The 15,663-nt window shown below is 48.5% G+C and overlaps 1 protein-coding gene across 4 annotated transcripts; it reads right to left on the bottom strand.

The window, feature by feature from the left end:
* Window positions 1–1,861: 1,861 nt before the first annotated feature.
* On the bottom strand, window positions 1,862–8,320 carry CATIP (ciliogenesis associated TTC17 interacting protein). Of its 4 annotated transcripts, XM_032857197.1 has the most exons (11): window positions 8,293–8,311; window positions 8,051–8,179; window positions 7,796–7,888; window positions 6,572–6,772; window positions 6,198–6,253; window positions 5,440–5,526; window positions 5,080–5,247; window positions 3,866–3,990; window positions 2,744–2,820; window positions 2,359–2,447; window positions 1,862–2,162 (listed from the first exon to the last, which is right to left on the bottom strand). In XM_032857197.1, exons 2-11 carry the CDS (start codon window positions 8,073–8,075, stop codon window positions 1,932–1,934), a joined length of 1,152 nt encoding a protein of 383 aa, XP_032713088.1. In that variant the 5' UTR covers window positions 8,076–8,179; window positions 8,293–8,311; the 3' UTR covers window positions 1,862–1,931. The 4 variants fall into 4 exon arrangements, with proteins under 4 accessions (XP_032713088.1, XP_032713087.1, XP_032713089.1 ...); XM_032857196.1 differs by having other exon boundaries at window positions 8,051–8,320; XM_032857198.1 differs by having other exon boundaries at window positions 6,572–6,767; window positions 8,051–8,320.
* Window positions 8,321–15,663: the final 7,343 nt, after the last annotated feature.

The raw sequence follows: 15,663 nt of genomic DNA, 5'->3' as shown, positions 1-15,663 counted from the left end.
GTTTGACGTGGGGGCACCTGGGTGGCTCAGTTGTTAAGCGTCTGCCGTCAGCTCAGGTCGTGATCCCAGAGTCCTAGGATTGAGTCCCATATGGGGCTCCCTGCTCAGCAGGAAAGCTGCTTCTCCCTCTGCCTGCTGCTCCCCCTGCTTGTGCTTGTTCTCTCTCTCTCTCTGGCAAATAAATAAAATCTTTAAAGTCAGACAGTCTTTATTTTATTTTTTTTTAACATTTATTTATTTATTTATTTATTTGAGAGAGAGAGAGAGAGAGTGAGAGAGAGCATGAGCGAGGAGAAGGTCAGAGGGAGAAGCAGACTCCCCATGGAGCTGGGAGCCTGATGCGGGGCTCGATCCCAGGACTCCAGGATCATGACCTGAGCCGAAGGCAGTCGCTTAACCAACTGAGCCACCCAGGCACCCCTATTTTATTTTTTTTAAGCAAAGTAATCTTTGCTTTGCTTATTTATTTATTTAAAGACTTTATTTATTTATTTGACAGAAAGAGAGATCACAAGTGGGCAGAAAGAGAATGGGAAATAGGCTACCTGCTGAGCAGAGAGCCCCATGCGAGGCTCAATTCCAGGATCCTGGGATCATGACCTGAGCCGAAGGCAGAGGCTTAACCCACTGAGCCACCCAGATGCCCCTAAAGTCAAACTGTCTTTAGAAAAAGGAATTTTAAGAACGTGCTGAACACAAAGCTAATATAACATTGTATCACAACTATACTTCAATAATAAAAAATGGTAATGTTAAGACAGTAAATAAACAACTACTTCACAGAGTAAATGCTGAACGAACATGGGCCACTTTTATGCATCAGAAAAAAAGAGTAAAGAGCATATTTGCCAAATGTTAAGAGGAGCTGCCTCTAGGCTGAGAAACTGGGGTGAATTCACTTTCTTCTTTTGGTTTAGTACCCTTTTCTCAGTTTCGTCTAATGAACAAGCATTCCTTTTGAAATAAGGGATGAGGACAAAAAAAGTATTTAAGAAAAATTCTTTAAGGCTCAATTCAAGTGCTAGTTCTCCATGAAGCCTTGTTGCCCCGAGACTGGAGTCATGGCTGCCCTCATCGCAGGGCAGAGGTTGGGGGGTCGGGGAAGTGGAGGGTTCCCTCAGCTGGAAGAGTGGGTAAGTGAGGGGATGCGGCCTGCACGCCCGTTACCAGCTGTCCTGGAGAAGCTTGCCTGATATTTGCAGATGAGCCGTGGCCAGCCCTGGGCAGAAACAAGCCATTGGCCAGACTGGAGCCAATGATTCCCTGCCTATCCTTTTTTCTCAGGGAGCCAGTAACTGGGGACCCTGCAAGCAGCTTGGGGGTTCCTGTCAGTGGAAAAGGAGGTGGAGTGTGAGAGCTGGCGGCCCACATGTCTTAGGAGGATTCAGAGGTGATGAGCGAGGCCCATGGTGGTCCGGATCCCCCAGCAGCCCCTGCTCTTTTTCTTGGTTGTGGGGGGTGGGGGCGGGAAGAAGGGTAATTTGGTTTATGCTTCGGTGCACCAAGAAGGCCTGCCCCTTTATCCCTACGAACCTAAGAACTAAGAGTGTGGCATCTAACGTTAGCATCCAACGTCCAGGTTTGACTCCTGCTTCCCCGCTTCCCCGTACTAACTCTGTGAGTTACTTAACCTTCCCGCGCCTCTCTTCTCACCCGTAAAATGGGAGTATTGATTATAGCATCTTGGAAGAAGCGTGAAATTCGCTGGATAAACTCTGTTCACAGTTCCTCTTTTTAGCCAAGACACAAGACTCTGGGCAGGGAAGGTTCCCGCGCCCACAGCGGAACTGCGGGGATGGGGCCCATTTATTGCGCCCCCCCCAAAAACCCGCAGCTCACAAGGCGCGCCTCCGGGGTGAGTCCCTCCGGTTCCCCGCTGCGCCCCCGGCGACCGCCCGACTTCCTGCGGGTCCCCGCCCGCTGCGCCCCGCCTAGTGCAAGGGGTCCCGAGGGTCCAGCGAGCGGAAGGGGCTGGGCCGGTGGGAGGAGCGCAAGGCGGAGGTCGGGGGGTGGCGCTTCGCGAAGGGGCCGAAGTACTCCGCGGCGAAGATGACCACGTCTGCGGGCTGGCGCAGCAGCAGGAAGAGCAGGAAGTCCGAGATGAGCGCCTGGGCCTCGGGGTGCTGCCGCAGGTAGCTGCTGTGGCTGAGACGGAGCTCCTCCTGGCGGGGACCGAGCCTGAGCAGGACCCGGGACCCCGCGCTCCGGGAGCACCCCTCCGCCGCCCCCTTCGCTCCAAGGAGGGCCCCCCAACCGTCCGGGTGTGCCTCTCAAGCAGGCACAAAGAGGCATCGGTAATGGTGGAATTCATGCGCAGGGCGCAATGGGGACCCCAGGCTGGCTGCATCCTCTCCTCACCTTCCGGTCCACGAACCTCGAGTAGAGCTCCATATCCTCCTCCCACACCAGGGGCTTCTTCTCAAATACGGGGCGAGGCTCAATCTCATCTGGGTGCGGAGGGAGGAAGGCGGCACTCTCCCACGCCAGAACCTTCCCCAGATACAGGGGCATGCCCAAGAATACTCAAATTGCAGTCCCAGGTGGAGCCCCGGGTTCTGCTCAGATGGCCAGAGTTGCTGGAAGGGAGTCCTTGCAAAGTGATCCTCCCCTAATTGCCTTGGAGTCAGGGGCTGGAGGGCAAAACTTCCCCGTCTCCACTCAGTCCAGCCTCTGCACCCCGGAAGGTCCCTGTTTTCCCCACCTCTCCTTCGTGAAGTCTCCACCAGCCAGCGGCTTCACTCACCCTTCTCCGTCAAGATAGGCATCTGGGTGATCAGGCAGTACCCGGGGGAACCCACCTGGATTCTCTTGGCCAGGTGCCTGGAATACAATGCAGGTGTGACAGTGGGAGTCTTCCTACACCAGCCCACCCCTCTGGCAGCGGTTCTGGGGGCCTCCCTTTGCTGCTGCTTCCCCAACACCACTTATCTCTGAGTTCTAGGGTCATGTTCATTCCTAGGTCCCCAGATAATGGTCCAGCTTTTCAAACTGGGTCTTGTCTGTGCGCTTGAAGATGTGTGCTGGTGTGCACTAAAACACTCACCACGGGCGCCTGGGTGGCTCAGTGGGTTAAAGCCTCTGCCTTGGGCTCAGGTCATGATCTCAGGGTCCTGGGATCCAGCCCCGCATGGGGCTCTCTGCTCAGCAGGGAGCCTGCTTCCCCCTCTTTCTCTGCCTGCCTCTCTGCCTACTTATGATCTCTCTCTCTCTGTCAAATAAATAAAATCTTAAAAGAAAAAACCTCACGAGCCTCCTGCTTCGTGACCCCCCAAATCGAAACAACATGCTGTTATAAAATAAGGAAAGCCAACGATGTTCCGATTATTTGTTTTCCCAATGTAATGATTCTATCAATACCTTTTTGGAAATTTCAAGAAACAAATTCTAACCCCCCTCTCCCTCCCCAATTTTCAAATGATTTTGCTCCTGTGCTGGGCTAATGACAGCTTGGCAATGTGCCAGGATGTCCCCCTCGCCCCCCAACGCACATTGATTCTACCCAGTGTGGTTGTTCAGACCTTGGTGCTTTTTGGTATTATACCCAGCGGTGGCAGCTGCTTTAGCTACCATGCCTTAGGCCTTGTGAGGTTAGCATTGACTTTCTCAGCCCTTCAGGGCTCCTTGGTGAGGTTTGGGCGAGACTGCATCAGGGAAAGCATACCTATTGGGCACGGATTGGGCATGGTAAGAATCAGGAGTAAATGTGTGAATGATGTGGAAAAGAATGAATGATGTGGATAAAGCAGGGGGCGCTCTTCCTGGTCATGTCCCCAGAGACAGTAGTCTTCCTTGGCCCCATGCCCGCCCCCAGGATCCAGCTCCCAGGCTTGTGCTCCACACTGCCCCCTAACTGTCAGTAGCTCACCCATCCGACAGCAGATAGAACTGGCAGGAATTGGGGATGCCTTTCACTGAGTGGACGGTCTGCTCCACGATGAACACCTCTACCTGCTGGCGGTCCACCTGAATCTTCTGGAAGCCCAGGTCTTGCTGACAGCAGCCAAGATAAGAGGGAGGGAGGTGAGGTGGATGCCCACCAGCATCTCCCCCAAATCTCACCCTGGCCCTTTTCTCCATCTTGCTGCTTCGTTCCTTGTTTATCAGTGACAAACAACCCTTGGCTGTCCAGGCCCTCAGCCACCACAGGATTTTAATCGCACCCCCAAGTTAAGTGGGGGTCCCCTTGTAGAAGGCCAGTTCCATGCTGCACTCGCCCTACGCTCCCCTCATCATCTTGATGACCAAGTTCTCCTGGTTGGCAGACTCAGATACGGGATGAGATCATCCAACAGGTGTGAGCCTGAGGAGGTGGGGGCAGGGAGGGTGGGGAGGGTCTTTAAGGGAGGGGTCCGAGATGCTCTGAGGAGGGGGCTAGATTGAGATCTGTGGCTCCTGCTGCTGCAGGCAGGCCGCCCTGTTGTTGTTACAATTTAAAACGCCGGGAGCAGCTGTGGACACAGGCCAAAAGGAGCTAATGCAGGACCTGTGTTTCAGAGAAGGTGGGGGAAGTGATATGGGCCTGTTTGTATCAAATACATTGCTGTTTGTCATGTTTGTGATAGAAAAGACTGGAATGTCATTTACAAAGTTGGTGAAATCAGCCCCCAAAACGTGTGCTTAGAAGCATAGCTTTAAAATCACACATGGCAGAAAGTCCTAGGTATGGCGATCATGAAGTTTTAGCCACAAGAAAAGAAAAAGAAAAAAAAAAAAGGAACCCTTCAGGTCTGAGACATAATAAAAATGCAGTTGGAAATGGTGCATTTCCTGATGTTAAAAAAATACGTCTTTTAAAAGCAGCCCTCCGCTATGTTTATTTTTCCTGGACTGACTTCTGGGCAAGAAGCATTGCTTCTCAATTGCTCCCCGCTTTGTTTCCTCTTTTTCATGCCACCTGCCCCCACGTGATCTTTGAACACATGAAGACTTGTTTTCTCCTGCCCTTGGAAGTCCCACCGGCAGGGCCCCAGCCCACCTGCTCTTCCTCCCCTGAAGCTGTCTTTTCCCCTGCTTCGGCGACCTCCGTGCCCTTCCTGGCTTTCGCCAAGGCCAAGTCCCCCACCCAGGGAGACCCCTCACGTAAGTGGAGTAGCAGAGTTCGCCCTCCATGTCCAAGGCCAGGAAACGGGCATTGCTGGGCACCGTCTGCCGCCAGGCCATCACCCTCAGCAACACCAGGTTGGCAGCCTCTGAGATGAAGCCCGTGGTTGAGCTCCCTGGGATAAAAGTCACTTCGGTCTTGACTTCCTGTTCAGGAAAAGTCTGGGTCAGGGACTTCCATCTGGGAAGGGGTGGGGAGGACGGGAAAGCCAGGTATTGGGCTCATATAGGGTACTTGCCGAGTCTCCATGCCTTGCTCCTGTCCTAACACAATCCGGCCCCTGCTCTTGGCTTCGAAGAGGATGTGGGGAACGGCCCCTACCTGTCTCTTGCCCTTACCTCCCCCTCCTTGACACTTCTGGTCATGGTCAGCTGGTCATCCTGCTTCACCAAAGTCATCTTCCTCTCCATGGGGAGGACGCGGAACTAAGGGCCAGAGCAGGGAGGGGAGAAGCAAGAGCTGGCCTGGGTCCCGATTGAACATGAACAGCACCCCCACAGGTCGCCTTGCCCCATTCTCCTTTAGAAATGAGAAAACTGAGGGAAATTTGGATAGAAAATCTTCGCTTTGTAGCGAAGTTCAAGACCAGAAGGCATATGATGGTGTAATAGAAAGTTAAAAAGCAAATGCCCTTCAGAACATGGGTTTTAAAAGAGGGGAATGGTTTCTGTGGGAAAGTTCTTAGGCATGTGTGCTTTCCAGCGTGTAAAACTGGTCCTGTTCCAGAAGTTAATGAAGTGGCTGCAGCTGGGTGTGGGAGGCACAGAGCAGGAGAATTTGGAGGTGAGGAGAATTTGGAAAAGTCCAGGCTCTGGGAAAGGCTGGCCCGAATGGTCCTCACGGAGCTACTGGGCTCTCAGCCTGGGGAGCCCCCAGGTGGACTAGACCCAGGGTTCGTGTATTAGAAGGTTGTGAGATGCAACCTGTTGCCCCAGATGGATTGGTTTCCAAGTGTGATGGGGATTACAGGGTAACTTTGAGAGAGCTGGGGGTGACATCCTGCTGAGTCCCCTCATTCTTCCCTCCCTCCCTCCCTCCCGGGGTCTCCATTCTTTCTCCCTGGTTTGGGGTCTAGGCTTGGGGCTCCAGGGTGTACCTTGATGAACTCTTGACTATGTTGCTCCATGACATGCAGTTTCCATGAGAGGTAGCCTGGGGCAGGAGAGGAAGGCTGCCGTCACTACGACCTCATCACAGGCGACAGGCTGGGAGACCGCAGGGCGGGAGGGTGGGGGCCCAGGCTGGAGGACGCAGGGGGACTGTGACTGCAGGGAAACTAAGAGGTGCTCTTGTCGTAAGTCTGCAGCTGTGATTAACATCCCTGTCACCCCCACCTCCTGCACACCCTCCTGGCCGCCTTCTGGTCTCAAGGTGAAGTCCAGGGTGGGTCCTGAGTGAAGGTCCTAGGAATGGGGGTGGAGGGGGGAAGGAGGAAGGACGGAGGTGAAGCCTCAGGCAGCGCAAGTCTACCCAGGAGGGAGTTTCCGCAGAGCATCTTGTCCATGAAGCCACGGCTAAAGGCGTGCACGAAGAGGCAGTGTGACATCACACCAAATTCATCTTTGTTTTGCCGTCTTTGCACCTCAATGGTCAGCTCTCCCTGAGGCTCCCCTGTGTCCGAGACCATGGCCAGAGTCTCAGAGAACAGCAGCATCTGCAGCTCCTCCTGCTCTGGGGGTGGGGAGGTTCCCATGGGCACAGATAAAGCCCCAGCTCCTGGGTCTCAACTCTCAGAACCCCCCCTCCCCGCAAGGCCCCACTGTCTCCACCCACCCCTTCCTCATCTCCTGGGTCCCAGGCAGCTCCTGCCTCCCCTCCATTAGCCTGTACAACAGACAGCAGATGAAGACCCCGCCACCACCCCGAGTCCCCATGTCCTTGGGGTCTTCTCTCGACAATTATCAACAAATAGGGGCATCTGGTGGCTCAGTGGGTTAAGCTTCTGCCTTTGGCTCAGGTCATGATCTCAGGATCCTGGGATGGAGCCCCATGTTGGGCTCTCTGCTCAGCGGGGAGTCTGCTTTTCCCTCTCCTTCTGTGCTCTCTCTCAAATAAATAAATAAATAAATATTTTATTTTATTTTTTTAAGATTTATTTATTTATTATTTTAGAGAGAGAGAGGGAGAAAGCCTGAGCCCAGGAGCTGGGTGGGGAGGGGCAGAGGGAGAGGGAGAGAGCATCTCAAGCAGACTCCCTGGCTGAGCAGGGAGTCTGACATGGGGCTCGATCTCGGGACTCTTGAGATCATAACCTGAGCTGAAAGCAAGAGTCAGAGGTTTAACTGACTGAACCACCCAGGTGCCCTAAATAAATAAATCTTTACAAACAATTATTGGGGCACCTGGGTGGCTCAGGCAGTTAAGCATCTGCCTTCAGCTCAGGTCATGATCCCAGGATCCTGGGATGGAGCCCATGTCAGGCTCCCTGCTCAGTGGGGAGCCTGCTTCTCCCTCTCCCCACTGCTCATGCTCTCTCTCTCTAATAAATAAAAAAAATCTTAAAAAACACACACACACAAAATCAAAACAAAACAAAAAAACCTTTCTGTGTTAAAAAAAAAAAAATCAGTAACCCTAGAACCCTTTCTGAGTCCCAGGGGAATCAAGGCTGAGAGAGACAGTGCCAGGTCTGGGCCTTCTCTCTTCTCTCCTCTCCACATCTGTGCCCCCACCGCCCCCACTGTCCAGGCTCACCGAGGGTGCTGAGGAAGTGGATGGCTTCAGCATTGGCCTTTGGGGCTGGCAGACTCTCTTCAGCTGAGGGCTGGTGGTCCTTGGCTTTGGGGATTAGGGAGGGAGGAGAGGCTGAGATGGCAATCTTGGGGAGAGGGACAGGGGTGGGATATGAGTCCCCAAAGCAGAATCCCCAAGGCCACCTCAAGGAGGATGGTGGGGGAGAAGAGGAGAAGATGCCTCTTCAATTTCCAGTGCCAACAGCCCTCTTCCCACCTGTGGATTGAAGTTTAGAGGACATGCTGCCTTCTGCTACCCAGGCTGCGTCCAGCTGTCTCCATGGCAACCGGAAGCCAGCTACCGCCTCTTAAAGGGCCATCAACACATCTCACAAAACACCCAGACCTGGACACAATGGTAGGAAGTGTGGGCTTTGGAACTCAGGCCATGCCTGAAGCATTGTCCTGCAGAGGGAACATTTGACATGGCAGAGGGATGACATGGGTCATTAGGATCACCTTAGGGAGTGCCTGGCTGGCTCAGTTGGAGGAGCATGTGACTCTTGATCTCAGGATCATGAGTTCAATCCCCACGTTGGGTGTAGAGATTACTAAAAAATAATAAAAAAAGAATGACCTTGGAAGCTGTGGCCTTGAGTCAGACATGACCTCACACACGTAGAACCCACTTAGATGCCCTGTGAATAGTGCCCTATGTGAGAATGATGGTGATAACAATGACAGTCAGAGCAAACCCTTAAGCTATGCTTACGGTAGACCTGGCACTGTTCTGGAGAGCTGGACACAGGTGATCTCATTCAATATTCAGACCAACCCTCTGAGCAGGTCCTTTTTTCCCCTGCACTTTATGGCTGAGAAACCTGAGGCACTGAGAGGTTAAATGTCTTCCCAAGGTCACAGGGCTGATAGAGTTGATCCTTGGGCAGCACGGGTTTGAGCTGCCTGGGTCCACTTATATGTGGATGTTTTTCAGTAAATATGGTACAGTAATGTAAATATGTTTTCTCTTCCTAATGTTTTCTTTTTCCTTCTTCTTCTTAAGGATTTTATTTATTTAGATGGGGGGTAGTGGCAGGAGGAGAGGGGGAGAGAGAGAATCTCAAGCAGACACAGAGCTCTATCCCACCACCCTGAGATCATGACCTGAGCTGAAATCAAGAGTGCGATGCTTAATTGACTGAACCACCCAGGCAGCCCTTTTCCTTATGACTTCTTAGAAACATTTTCTCTCACTTACTTTATTGGAAGAACACCATATATAATAACAGAATGTACAAAATGTGTGTCAATCAACATTTTATGTTATCTGTAAGACTTTGGGTCAATAGTAGACTATTAGTAGTTAAGTTTGGAGAGAGTCAGTTATATTTAGCTTTTCTTTCTTTTTTAAAAAGTTTTTCCTTTTTTTAAAACACAAATTTCATTTTTTTTCTTAAGTTTGTTTATTTATTTAAGTAATATCTACATCCAATGTGGGCCTCTAACTCATGACCCCAAGATCAAGTCACATGCTCCTCCCACTGAACCAGCCAGGTGCCCCATGCCCAGATTTTCAACCGTGTCCGAAAGGGCGGGGCAGTGTTGGTGAGCCCAGCCGCCATGTTGTTCAAGGGGCAACCGTAATTGGCAGAGCCATGACTCAAGCCAGTCTGTCTCCTAGAGAGAATTCGAAGAAAAATGAAGCAGCAAATAGACAATAGGTTGAATCCAAACAAGTGCTACAGAACGGGTAGTGATTGGTGACAATCACTGATTGTCCCTCCCCCTGAGTTATGATAGGACTCAGACCCCAGGTTGTGGCCGATCTGGTCCCCACCTTGTAAGTGTCTGAGTCTGCATCATAGTGGCTACAAAAAGGGGCTCAGCCTGAAAGAATCACACACACAAATCTTCTCCGAAACCTCCATCACCAAAGGAATTGCCCACCCACCCCCGACCCCCACCATAGTCCTCAGGATGGTAATCTTCCAATGTCTTCTCATTAGGTAATTACCAACTTCGGGAAGATTTAGAATTATGTGTAAGCAAAGGAAACAGTTAACAAAACCAAAAGACAACTGACAGAATGGGAGAAGATATTTGCAAACGACATATCAGATAAAGGGCTAGTATCCAAAATCTATAAAGAACTTAGCAAACTCAACACCCAAAGAACAAATAATCCAATCAGGAAACGGGCAGAAGACATGAACAGACATTTCTGCAAAGAAGACATCCAGATGGCCAACAGACACATGAAAAAGTGCTCCATATCACTCGGCATCAGGGAAATACAAATCAAAACCACAATGAGGTATCACCTCACACCAGTCAGAATGGCTTAAATTAACAAGTCAGGAAACGACAGATGCTGGTGAGGAAGTAGAGAAAGGGGAACCCTCCTACAGTGTTGGTGGGAATGCAAGCTGGTGCAACCACTCTGGAAAACAGCATGGAGGTTCCTCAAAAAGCTGAAAATAGAGCTACCTTATGACCCAGCAATTGCACTACTGGGTATTTACCCTAAAGATAAAAACGTAGTGATCCGAAGGGACACGTGCACCCAAATGTTTATAGCAGCAAAGTCCACAATAGCCAAACTATGGAAAGAACCTAGATGTCCATCAACAGATGAATGGATAAAGAAGATGTGATATATATATATATACAATGGAATACTATGCAGCCATCAAAAGAAATGAAATCTTGCCATTTGCGATGACGTGGATGGAACTAGAGGGTATTATGCTGAGCGAAATAAGTCAATCGGAGAAAGACAACTATCATATGATCTCCCTGATATGAGGAAGTGGAGATGCAATGTGGAGGGTTTGGGGTATAGGAAAAGAATAAATGAAACAAGATGGGATCGGGAGGGAGACAAACCATAAGAGACTCTTAATGTCACAAAACAAACTAAGGGGGTCGGGGGGAGGTGGGTAGGGAGAGGGTGGTGGGGTTATGGACATTGGGGAGGGTATGTGCTATGGTGAGTGCTGTGAAGTGTATAAACCTGGCGATTCACTGACCTGGAGCTAATAATACATTATGTACTTATAAAAAAATTAAAAAAATAGACTAAAAAGAAAGAATTATGTGTAGAATTGCTTGAGACAATTGAACTAACAATGTTAATTTTTGTGTGTGTCATATTGTGCCTATTTGGTATTTCAAGTTCTTTAAAATAATTTGGCATAGAAGGATGCTTAAAAGATAAGTCTTGAGGGGCACTTGGGTGGCTCAGTCAGTTAAGTGTTTGACTTCAGCTCAGGTCATGATCTTAGGGTCCCAGGATCGAGCCCCACATGGGGCTCCCTGCTCAGCGGGGAGCCTGCTTCTCCTTCTCTCAATGTCCCTCTCCCTTTGCCCATACTCTTGCACACACTCTCTCTTTCATATGAATAAATAAAAAATCTTTAAAAAAAAAAAGAGAAGTCTTGAGATTCTAATTTACATCAGGCAGTTGAATGGCACCTGGCTGGGTCAGTCATAGAGAGTGGGACTCTTGAGCTTGGTGGTTGTGGGTTCGAGCCTCACATTGAGTATAGAGAGTACTTAAAAAAACAAAAAAACTTTAAATAAATTGGGGGCACCTGGGTGGCTCAGTGGGTTAAGCCTCTGCCTTCAGCTCAGGTCATGATCCCAGGGTTCTGGGATAGGGTCACGCATCAGGCTCTCTGCTTGGTGGGGAGCCTGCTTCCTCCTCTCTCCCTGCCAGCCTCTCTGCCTACTTGTGATCTCTGTCTGTCAAATAAATAAATACTCTTAAAAAAATACATATATACATACATACATACATACATACATACATACATACATTGGGCAGCTGAATAATTGATTTAGACTGAACTCTGAAGTTAAATTCTTACTGGATGGGAATGCAAGTTGGTGCAGCCACTTTGGAGAACAGTGTGGAGATTCCTTAAGAAATTAAAAATAGAGCTTCCCTATGACCCTGCAATTGCACTACTGGGTATTTACCCCGAAGATATAGATGTAATGAAAAGAAGGGCCATCTGTACCCCAATGTTTATAGCAGCAATGGCCACGGTCGCCACTGATGCTATAATGGCATAGCATCAATGTGGAAAGAACCAAGATGCCCTTCAATGGACGAATGTGGTCCATATACACTATGGAGTATCGTGCCTCCATCAGAAAGGATGAATACCCAACTTTTGTATCAACATGGACGGGACTGGAAGAGATTATGCTGAGTGAAATAAGTCAAGCAGAGAGAGTCAATTATCATATGGTTTCACTTATTTGTGGAGCATAACAAATAACATGGAGGACATATGGAGATGGAGAGCAGAAGGGAGTTGAGGGAAATTGGAAGGGGAGATGAACCATGAGAGACTATGGACTCTGAAAAACAACCTGAGGGTTTTGAAGGGGCAGGGGGTGGGAGGTTGGGGGATCCAGGTGGTGGGTATTATGGAGGGCACATATGGCATGGAGCACTGGGTGTGGTGCATAAACAATGAATTCTGTTACGCTGACAAGAAATTAATAAAAAAAAAGGAAAATGAAAAAAATTCTTACTGGAATTGTAAATAGAACCAAAACATTTTTTAAAAACATTAAAATTTTAAAAATAAAATAAAATGAAGAAACTTAAATTTTGCTGTATGTATGTATGTATGTATTTATTATTATTATTATTATTTATTAACCTCACAGGAGCCCAGGGGGTTCCATATGTATGTATTTATAAGTAGGCTCCACACCCAACATAGAGTCCAACGTGGGGCCCAAACTCATGACCCTAAGATTAAGACCTGAGCTGATATCAAGAGTTGGACACTGAACCGAGCCACCCAGGTGCCCCCAAATTTACTATATTTATATGTTTATTTTTATTAGATTACAAATAAAGTACTTGGGAGGCTGGTTTCTCTTTTTTTAAGATAACTGGATTCTTTTTTTTTTTTTACTTATTTTTTCCAGCTTTATGAGATATAATTGACATATAATAATCAGTTCCCTTTAAAAAGGAAGTAGAATATCTGGGATGAATAAATATAACATAAACTGCTTAGAGCGGCTGCAATTTTGAAAAGAGGACCAATTTTTTTTTTAAAGATTTTATTTATTTATTTGACAGAGATCACAAGTAGGCAGAGAAGCAGGCAGAGAGAGAGGAGGAAGCAGGCTCCCTGCTGAGCAGAGAGCCCGATGCCTAGGACTCTGGGATCATGACCTGAGCTGAAGGCAGAGGCTTTAACCCACTGAGTCACGCAGGTGCCCCAAGAGGACCAGTTATTAAAGTCCCCTTAAAAGTTATTATTAACATTTACTGGATTTATGATGAAAATAGGACTAATAAGTTGAACTTAAAGTTTTAAAATGCTTATGTTTTAAAATTTGCAATTTAAGAAACTGAGTATTAGCTTTTTAAATTTTATTTTTTACTAGGTTTTTTTTTTTTTTTTTTGTAAGCTCTACCCACAATGTGGGGCTTGAACTCGTGACCTCAAGAGCAAGAGTCTCGTGCCCTAGCCGACTGAGCCAGGTAGGTGCCCCTAATTTTAATTGTTTTTTTTTAAATTTTATTTTGAGTGTTTATTTTTAAAAGCCACAGTGCATTCTGAAGAAGCCTTTCTCTGCACATAAGCAACTGTCAGCCGCATTAAGAAAACTCACAACGAAAAAGTTGAATGTGGAGTTACTATATGACTCAGCAATTCCACTCCTAGGTCTATACCCAAGAGAACTGAAAACATCTGTTGGCACAAAAACCCGTACACAGATGTTCATAGCACCATTATTCATGACAGCCAAAAAGTGGAAAGAACCCACCTGTCAACTGACTTAACGGATAAGCAAAATATGGTGTATATACACACAATGCAATATTATTCAAACATAAGAAGAGTAAAGTATGCACAGGTGCTGGAACACGAGCCCTGAGAACAGCCGGAGTGAGAAGAGCTGGTCACGAAAGACCACGTATTGTCTGATGCCATGTTTGTGATTTGTATAAACCTGTGGGGACAGAAAGCTCATCAGTTGCTGTCTGGTGTGGGTCCGCAGAGGCAGGGAGTGACATCCAAGGGGCGCTGTCGTTCTCTTGGGGATAAATGAAAATGTTCTAAAGTTAGATTATGAGGGTGGCGCAGTAGATTAAGCGACTGACTCTTGGCTCAGGTCATGCTCTCAGGATCATGGGATAAAGCCCCATGTGGGGCTCCTGCATCACCAGAGTCTGCTTGGGTTTCTCTCTCTCTCCTCCTCTGCCCTTCCTTCCCCACCCCCACATGCATGCTCTCTCTCACAAATCAATAAATAAGTCTTAAAAAAAAATTAAATTAGATTGTGATGATCACAAAACAGTGCATATACTAAAAATCACTGAATTGGACGCTTTAAAAGGATGAATTTGGTGTTACGTCCATGATAGATCAATAAAGTTGTTAATAAAAGGAGATTTAAATAAGATCTACAAAAGCAAACCCTGTTGCTTTCATATGTAAATGACATAAAGTTGGAAAAATATATTTTTGCTTATTAGGACAAAGTTGGAAAAAAAGAAGCCAGTTATGGTCTAGATGCTCTTGAGGGGTGCCCATGTAGTTCTCTCCCTACTGTGCACCCCCCCTCCTGGCCTGAAGGCAGATTTGTTCCCCAAGCCCTTTACCGTTCAGAGTTTCCCTCCTCCCCACTCCCCTCTCCTTGGTCAGGCCCCTGGAGCTGCACAGAGCTCCCACCAGTCTGTCCACAACTTTCTCATCCCCCCCCGCCCCGGCCATTTCTTCCCATTTGTGCTGGCCGTTTCCTGCTAGCAGAGAAAGAAATGTGACAATGTGGTTCACAGAAGGATCAACGTTCAGTTTGTTCTTCCGATTTTTAAACGTCTGGAAGAGATCTGCCGCAGACCCTTGTTACCGTCCCCCCCCGTTAGCGCCTCCTAGTGGAGGTTCCCCAGTGGAGGGACGCTCTGTAGCAGGTTGACCTACTAGTTGTGCGGCAGTCTTGGGCAGGTTGGCCTCTCTGAATCTATGACAGGGACAGCCTGTATCCTCTGAGTCACGGGGATCGGCATCTAAGGAACCACAGCCACTAACGTGAAGAGGTGCCCAGCTCTGCAGGTATCAACTCACTAGGTCCTCACAATCAGCTTCCGCGGCAGTGCTGGCCACACCCTCAGTGGATGCAGGAGAGACGGAGGCACAGAAAGGTTAAGTAACTTAACCACGTTCATCCAGTTAATAAATGGAAAGCGTGGGGGCACCTGGGTGGCTCAGTTGGTTAAGTGTCTGCCTTTGGCTCAGGTCATGATCCTGTGGTCCTGGGATGGAGCCGCTGGGTCTGGCTCCCAGCTTAGTGGGGGGAGTCTGCTTCTCTCTCTCCTTTTGCTGCTCCCCGCGGCTCGTGCTCTCTCTTTAATAAATAAATAAAATCTTAAAAAAAAAAAAAAAAAAAAGGAAGTATGGACCCCAGCCCAGATGGGCTTTCTCCAGAATCCATGTTCTCAGTTTGTCCTATAGTCCTTGAGGGGCTGGCCCTATGTTTATTAGTAACTGTGGGGCCGGGCAGGTGTTCTTCACTGAACAGCACTGCGCATCTCACTTAGTTCTCCCAGTTGTTCCAGAATGAGGCTCGGTGACATGACGTGCCTGTCTGGCATCACCAACGGTCAACCAGAGGTAGAACCTATGTTCCTATCCAGACCCGTCCCTCTCCGAGTCCTCTCCCTGCCACCGTCCCACTTATTATCTGTCTACCTACCTACCTATCTATCTATCATCTATCATCTCACTTTTTGTTGGTTCTGTTCCTCTGAAGAACCCTAAGACAGGTGTTTTTCTCTGCATCTTTGTGGGGCTTTGCCTCTGGTCAGGACCTCAGTAAGTGTCATTGCCTAGGGTTTACTGACCATCTGGGTTA

The sequence above is a fragment of the Lontra canadensis genome, unplaced genomic scaffold (assembly GCF_010015895.1).
Source record: "Lontra canadensis isolate GAN:19392208 unplaced genomic scaffold, GSC_riverotter_1.0 scaffold13, whole genome shotgun sequence".
In the NCBI taxonomy this organism is placed as follows: domain Eukaryota; kingdom Metazoa; phylum Chordata; class Mammalia; order Carnivora; family Mustelidae; genus Lontra; species Lontra canadensis.
The sequence above is the reverse complement of the archived record's forward strand: the minus strand, read 5'-3'. Positions and strand labels throughout refer to the sequence as shown.